At 34.1% G+C, this 8508-nt stretch overlaps 1 protein-coding gene across 1 annotated transcript; it reads right to left on the reverse strand.

Annotated features, from left to right (window-relative positions):
• Nucleotides 1-233: 233 nt before the first annotated feature.
• LOC132624050 (protein SRG1-like) lies at nucleotides 234-5364 on the reverse strand. Its single transcript, XM_060338870.1, has 4 exons — nucleotides 4995-5364; nucleotides 4168-4418; nucleotides 3757-4081; nucleotides 234-594 (listed from the first exon to the last, which is right to left on the reverse strand). The coding sequence occupies exons 1-4, from the start codon at nucleotides 5235-5237 to the stop codon at nucleotides 331-333; spliced, it is 1083 nt and encodes a 360-aa protein (XP_060194853.1). The 5' UTR covers nucleotides 5238-5364; the 3' UTR covers nucleotides 234-330.
• Nucleotides 5365-8508: the final 3144 nt, after the last annotated feature.

Raw genomic sequence — 8508 nt, forward strand, 5'->3', positions numbered from 1 at the left:
CAGGCCCTCGGCAAGGAGTTTCCCGCAAGTGCACCACGGTTAATTCAGGGTTTCCCCAGTCCGATGGCCCCCAGAAATTGTTTGCACCCAGCGGGTTTCGAACTTGAGACCTTGAAGGGGAGCACCCCAAGGCTCAAGTCAATTGCCACCAGGCCAACCCCCGAGGGTTTCACAAAAAGAAATTTTACGTTCAACTTCATATATATCGAAACAATTTTACAAATTTGAAGATCTAATAAACTGATCATTTATTTACTTAATCTAACTTTATTTATTTCCAGGTAGTTGTTACATAAGGTTGCATCACTATATAACTAAAGATATACTGATCTATTGTGCTGTCTTGCCTTGTGAAATCCTCATATCCTGCAAGAATGACTTTGTATCCTGCTTACGGGAGAAGTAATCTTTCACATAGTTTTCCATTGTCACTGTCCTGAATGCTGGTTGAATGTCCTGGTTTGTTATTGAAGCTGCTGGTCCAACCTCTGCTTCAAACTTGGGGTTAAAGAACATGGCTATTGAAATCCTCTCTTTAATTGAATTCACTGTTACCCTGTGCTCTGTGCTTTTGTAAAGACCATTGCTCCATATCTGCAACTTTAGATTAGCGTTATAATCTGATTTATAGAAAGAGAAAGAGCAAGAAAGAGAAAAAGAAATTCCCAAATAAGGTTTGATTTCCTCAAGTGACTGGAACTCATGATTTTCTTTTCATCATGAAGATAGTCAACAGGATTCCCTGGATTTTTTCTTCTAAGCAGACTATGACGTGTCAAAATGTAGTCGAATCATCACCCTAAATAGGTGCTTCTAATGTCGTAATCGTAACTATATATATTTATGGCTAGTAAAATTGGCTGATCTCAGACAAATTAACTCTATCTTTTGATTTTAGCAAATGTTTTTGTATCAAACGGGACAGAGGGGTAATGAACTGTCTGAAAATTGTGTCATACCAATTTGATAATTGAGGAGAGATAAAAAAAAATGTTAGGTGGTGGTGACTACTTCCTATTTAATGTCTTTGATGAGTCAAAGTTATTTGATAATTACGTTAATGGGGAAGGTAGTGGATGAAAATTAAAATATGTAGTCAAGTTGAACCAAACATGGATATAAGAAAACAAAAAACTGAAGGGGGAAGGATTGTGTCTTCTAACACACTTTTGCAATATGATACTCCTTCCGGATCAAGATGAGTGTAACTTAGCCTTTTTTTCTTGCTTAAAAAAGAGTGTTTCTTATTAAGTGTTAAGTAACTAAATCACAACACTTATATAACTAGTGATAGTTTAGTAAAATTACACATTTTTTTCTAACATTAGAATTTTTTAAATAGGTCTGCACATGATTAAGTATAGACACTCATTTTAATCAGGAGGGAGTACTAATTGAAAGGCCTTTCGATTTAGTTCAAGGTCTTCTTTCGAGAAGGACCGTGAGGATTCTTTCATTATTAATCCTGCGAGAGCCACGATTTTAGACATTGGAAAACACATTTTTATTCTAATAAAAAAAATGTAGTTGTGGTCCAGGTGATGATTAGGTGGTAGCATTATTTTTAAATATGGATATAATAATGCTTCCAGTACAAGGAAAGAAACTTTATGAGCAGGTTTTTCTTGCGTTCATCCACTAAATTATTAACTTTATTTTACGAGCTTATTCTCAAGTCATTAACTTATTCTCCATATCTATTGTATATGGTTATACCATGATAAATGGCCGACCATCATGGAATATGAAAACTTTTACATGTGCATTTCCTGCCTCTCAAGTCAAAAGGAAATACATGCTTAATTAACTAGCTAGGCTCTTCTTGACAGAAAACTAATTCTTAACAAAAAATATTTATCAATTTTACCACCTTGTATACGGTAAAAACCGGATATAAGTCAAACCGGTGAACGGGAAACCGAAGGAAGAAGGGAGCAAGAGCGTACATGAAGACTTTCGCTCTGAATCGGAGGAACGCTTGTCCGGAACTGATCGGGATGAACGTTTGGTCCGGGTCCTTCACCACCGAGTTGCTCAAGGTCGTTACCCCGAGTGTTCGTGTAGTTGGTCCGGTACAACCGTTGCACACGAGTCATACGTCAGTGGCGTCCTGCAATGGTCAACCACCAACCATGCGTGTGTCAGACCGTACGGCCATCCTAATCCCACCAAATCCGTTCAGAGTTGTCCTTATTATTATTATTTTAATGACTTGTATTGTATAAGGCCCTGGGAGGCAACCCTATAAATAAGACTCATCCCCCTCTATTGAAGGGGTTGACTTATTCATTTTCAAGAACACTTGTAACATCAAAGCATATATACAATCTCTCTCTCTCTAAAATTTGATTCGGTCCATAGTGACCATTTGCATCATTATTGTATTTTCCCAAATAGATATTGCACGTCATTCAACAAGTGTCAACACTCTTCATCAATTGCGTTCTTACACATCCATATACTCTATCCCCTACGATATTAATTGAGATTTAAACACATATCCCATACCCACTTATAAATTCAATTAGTTTCCCGAATCCGGGGTAAACACACCTTATATTTTTCATACAACTTCACTAGGAATTTTGTAGCACTGATTCAAAATATATTTCCGAAGGAAAAATTGTCTTTTTCTTTTAAAGGCCAATTGCATATGCCACTACTAGAAAATCACTATTTTCCCATCGAAAAAGGTTCAGTAGTTATTCTCACAGATATTTTGATTGAATCAATGAGAAAAGAAAAAATAGTAGCGTTTTCACACAGAAAAATTGGGAAGTTTCTTAGCGTTTCAATGGGAACCCGTTTCTCAACATTTCAATGGAACTTGTTTCCCACCATGCGTTTTCCTAATGAGCTGATTCGGTAGAAATTGGGTGGAAAAAATCATGTTTAAACAACAAATTTCTCTCTGATTTGTGGTGGGAAAAGCCTATGTTTCTAATAGTGTGCCACCAACTTGTCCATCTCAAGAAATTCAAAATGGCTGGTAATATCACCAAAAGGAATTAGGGGGTTTGCAGAGAATAGAAACTGCTTAAAAGGCTAGGTTTAGAGGAGTTTGCAGAGGGAGAAAGGGGTTGATTGAGATAATCAAGCAACGAACCAGAAAAAAAAAAAAAGTTTAGCTTTTAGTATTTATGTTTCAACTTTTGTGTCTTACTATCTTTTTTAGGTTGCTTAAAAAAGAATATCACCTTCTATATTTAGTAACTCTTTAATTTCAATATTCTTAGTACTCATCTTTTGTGATATTTGAAAACACAAGATTTAAAAGACATTATGATACATTAACACCTCTTTTGTTTAATCCCACAATATTCCAAAAGTGTCTTATTTTTCTATGAAATATAGGAAAGAGTATGAAGACTTTCAAAGAAATTATTCAAACTCAAAAGGCTATTTACAAATAGCTAGGAATAAGGGATTCAAACTCAAGAATTGAATTGACATGTCCTTCTCCGCTTAAGTGTTCTTTTCTTAGGTCATCAAACAAAAATACTCTTTTCGTTTGTGAAGTGTTTGACTGTGAATAGATTTAAGAAAAAAAGAAACACTTTTGAAATTTGTGGTCTAAAACAAGCCATAAAAAATTTTATGGATAGAAATTATTTCATTAATGATAAATGAGAAGTTTGAAATTGAATTTTTACTAAACATAAAAAGATGTTATTTTTAAAAAATTTACTAAAAAAGAAAGAGTGTCGTATAAATTGTGTGCTAACAAGTAATACATATGTGGTAAAGTGGCAAAACCTCAAGAATGTCGCCAAGATTGACAACGAAGGCATTAGGAAGGAAGTGTACTGGGATCCAGATACCATCCTTTTTAACTTGTAAGCCATCTACCCCATTAACTTGGTGAAGGATGGTGATTCCAGTAGCATCTGAATGAGGTCTAAATCCCATAATCTGCTCTGGTTTTGGGCATGGTGGATAGTAAGCCATCCTCACTGATTGTATCCCATCCTCGAACATCTCTTCTACTTCTTCTTTAGTAATCTTCAGAGTTTTTACTATTGATAATACAAGGATATCAGCAAGTTTTTGCAACTCCAAGAGATAAGCCTCAAGAGTGTCCCTGTAGCGTAAAATATGTTGGATTCCTGTATCCCCACATTGCGTCATACATATATATATATAGAGAGAGAGAGAGAGGGAGAGGACCTAAGTGAAGGAGGGAGTTGTGGAAGAAGATGTGGTTTTCTTCTCTGAATAGGGTTGGTTATCATGAAAAACCTATCAGCCCAATCGAGGCCCTTTTGATCTTGAGAGTTTATAGCTGTTTGGCCATAACCTTCAAAATCACCTGCCCTAAGCTTGTATCTCATTTTCTTTTCTTGCGGAAGTCTGTAGAATTCCTCAATCTCATAATTGAGTTTCTCCATTATTAAAGAGCTGACTCCATGATTCACTAACTGTAATGTTTTATTATTAATTTCATGTCATGTATAGACAAATAAATATACACAAGGCCTTAAAAGCTTTTTCACATACTTCATCAACCCCCCCCCCCCCCCCCCCCTCAACCAAAAAAAAAATTGTTCTTGTTGCTATATGATTGAAGGGATTTTTCAGAAAAATGTTCGCTACGAAAAAAACATTTTTTGTAGTTGGTTACTCCCATAAAGAAGATGAAAAATGACATGTATTATATTTAGGGTAAAAGTCATTTTCCTTATAATTACCTTAACTTTTAACTTGTTTACTTTGATTAATACTTACGCGATACTATTATTAGTAGTACCAACAGGAATCCCCGATTTTGCTACAATTATTAGTATTGATCTTTAAGAAATACTATTTTTGGAAATATTTTTTTTCCTATTCATGATCAACCCAAACAGTGGAAAAGAACTTGCTAGAAAATATTACCCATGAAAAACATATTTTCCAAAAATGACTTTCGTCATACCAAACACATTAAATCTTAATGTAGATTATAGAATTATTTAAAGCAAAAACACCAAATTTATGTATCACTAAAGAATTACCTGAAAAATTCCCCATTCTTTGCAAGTTAAGTGCAGCCTCTGATGTTCAGGACCTCCGGTTTGCTCAAGGACTAAAGTTTTCAAGTCAATTGTTGGGATATCTGGTGCAAGGCTGGCTTCTAAGAGATGGGAATTAGGTTCTTGATCATTGTGAAGGTATCGATTTGGGATAGAAATTATGGCTTCTTTTGAAAGCTCTTGAAGACTTATTGAACTCTCAAGTTTTCTTGACTCTAAGGCCATGGCTGCAATAAAACAAGTGCATTATATTATGAAACCGTTTTGGTGATGTATATATAGACCCAAAAATCATATACATGCCCGAAATATTCATTCATCAAAGGCATATTAAATAAAGGTCCGGTGAAGAATAATTTTTTATTTGTTAAAATAAGTCAATCTTGCATAAGTAAAGAATTAATACGATGCGTGAGAATTTAAAAGAAATGCTTAACATCAATGTGATGTAGGGGTGTCAATGATATGGTTCGGATTGTTATGTTATAAAATCATCATTTTTAACTGAGTTTACTATAATGATAAATTCAATGTTATCTCCAACTAGATTTACTATTATTTTATTTTCGATGTTACTATGATCTTAAGGTTATGGGTTCCAACTAATTTACTATTATTAGCCAAAGATGTAGATATCTGATAAAATAAATAATTAAAAAAGAAAGAAATAACAAATAAGAAGTAAGAATAATTAAATTTAAAAAAAAATATAAATTGCCGCATAAATGCTTTGTTGGCATTGTTTCAATCGCACACAATACAAACAGAGTGGAGCCATTATACAAGCCATTTGGAATTACAACCGAATTATTGATCGATCCCAACTAATACGCAAGCACATTTTTAGGATCGGGGCTAGTTCTATGCACTTCAAGTATTTGATTCTTTAAGCAATTTGCTTAAGGAGGTAAAGCATCGGAAATGTAACATTAATCAACACAGATTTTTACGTGAAAAACGCTTTGCTGAAGGGAGTCAAATACCGCGACCTATCTTCCTATAGGATTTACCAAAATCTTAACTAAAATCCGGAGCGATAACAGGTTCACTACTAAAAAACTACCAAAAATCGACTCACTGCTTCGGTTTAAAAAACCGATGGACAACCGACTCCCTTGGTTTTTTACATTTCTATTTTTTTTTAATTATTTTAATTAGAAAACCGACGAACGACGTCGATTTTTTGGCAGAATTTTGAAAATATATATCCGCAAAAAAAAACCGACGTCCCACGTCGGTTTTATTAAAAAATAATAATAATAATTAATATAAAACCGACAGACGACGTCGGTTTTATTTTTAAAAATATTTTAAATAATATGCAATTCAATTTGTTTTTTAAAAAAATAATAAACAATTTTTTTTAGGAAACCGACGGACAGGGTCGGTTTCCTTTTTTTTTTTTTTTAATTTTTGGGTTAAATCTGGTCAAACGTGCGGGAAAACCGACGGATAGGGTCGGTTTTGTCCATCGGTTTTTCTTTAAAAACTTTCCAGACAGGTTTTCATACCCATTTCTTCTCCTCTTCCCAATTAAACTCTCATTCCCCTCAAACCCTAGCTACCCGTCGCCCCCCTCCCCTCCGCCCAGCCCCACCGTCCATTTCCCCGCCGCCTAGCGCCGCCGCCTGCGCAGCCCGTCCCCACCAACCCAAACCCGTTTTGAAGTTAATTAATTGAGGTTAGTTTCTCTTAAATTAGGGCTTTTAAAATTCTTTCAATTTTAGTTTTATTTGTAGCTTTTAGGCCTAATGCTAATCTATTTAGCTTTGTTAAACATCATTTGCAATGTTATTAAAGTTGAATTTGTGAAAAAAATGTAAATTTTATTTGATTAGTGCAGTTGTCTTTTTTTTTTTTTTGGCTTGAGATTGTGCTATATTTCATGTTCTTTGTCAATGTATTTGTGTTAGCTTAGTTATCATTCTTTGTAATATTATTGATGTTGAATATGTGCAAAAATGTATACTTTAATTATTTGACTAGTTTTTTTTTTTTTTTTTTGTTGGATTGTGCTTTTTGTTAGAATTCCATAAGTTATTACAATTGTTATTGATCATTCCAAATTAGAATTGGTTGAGATTGTGCTTTTCAAAGTTAGAATTATTAAGTTATAGTATTTCTATAACCTCAATACTAAAATGTAGATTTTATTTCTCTAGATTTACTTTTCAATTTTTCGAATTGGTTAGAATTGTGCTTTTCAAAATTAGAATTATAAAGTTATGTTAGAATTATTAAGTTATAATATTTCTATAACCTCAAAACTAAAATGTCTACTTTATTTGACTATATTTACTTTTCAATTTTTAGAATTAAAGTTAGAATCCATAAGTTATTAAAGTTAGAATTGTTATTGAGAATTCAAAGTTAGAATTGGTTGGGATTGTGCTTTTCAAAATTATATTAAAGTTAGAATTTATAAATTATTAAAGTTAGAATTGTTATTGAGAATTCAAAGTTAGAAGTGGTTGGGATTGTGTTTTCTTAAGTTATAATATATTTCTATAACCTCAATAATTTGTGGGTATATTTTTGTAGATGGATCGTATGTGGATGTATAATATGAATAATAGTAATCGTGTGGGTGTACATGATGAATTTGTTGAAGGTGTTGATGGGTTTATCACACATGCAATGACACTTCACCCTTTTCAAAATGAAGGGGTAATTAGGTGTCCTTGTTCTCATTGCTGTTGTATGAAGTATTTGAAACCGGAAGCAGTTAGGGTTCATTTATATAGTCGTGGGTTTAAGCAGAAATATTATATTTGAACTGATCATGGAGAGACTAATGGGGTCAATGGTATATTTTACAATATGGTTGTCGGTGAAAGTAGTGTGTCACAAGAATATAGTCATGTCCAATATGATAGAGTTAATGATGCTTTTGGCGTACAGTCTGGGTTTGAACCTGAGCAAAATTTTGAGGAACCTCCTAATGAAGAAGTAACACGCTTCTATCAAGAATTAGAAGAGGCTAGTCGTCCACTTTGGGTAGGGAGTCAGCATTTTAAATTGTCTGTTGCAGTTAGAATGATTAACATCAAATCAGATTGAACTGTTGCTGAAGCTGCTATGGACTCAATGATTAAGCTTGTAGGGGAACTAGTTAGTCCGGAATTCGACATACCTAAGAGTTACTATGAAGCAAAGAGATTGGTTTCCAAATTAGGATTGTCATATGATAGAATTCATTGTTGTCCAAACGGTTGTATGTTTTTCTATAAGCAAGAAGCTGATTTAAATGAATGTAAAATATGTGGACATGCGCGTTATAAGCGGACACCTAGTGGGAAGACGGTTCCAATTAAGGCGATGCATTATTTACCTATTATACCTAGGTTAAAGAGGTTGTTTGCATCGCCGAGTTCTGCTCCTCACATGAGATGGCACAGCGAAAATAGAAGGCCACCTGGTGTTATGTGTCATCCATCGGATAGAGAAGCGTGGAAACATTTTGATAGGACTTATCGTGATTTTGCTAGTGAACCAA

The sequence above is a fragment of the Lycium barbarum genome, chromosome 12, assembly GCF_019175385.1.
Source record: "Lycium barbarum isolate Lr01 chromosome 12, ASM1917538v2, whole genome shotgun sequence".
Classification (NCBI taxonomy): Eukaryota; Viridiplantae; Streptophyta; class Magnoliopsida; order Solanales; family Solanaceae; genus Lycium; species Lycium barbarum.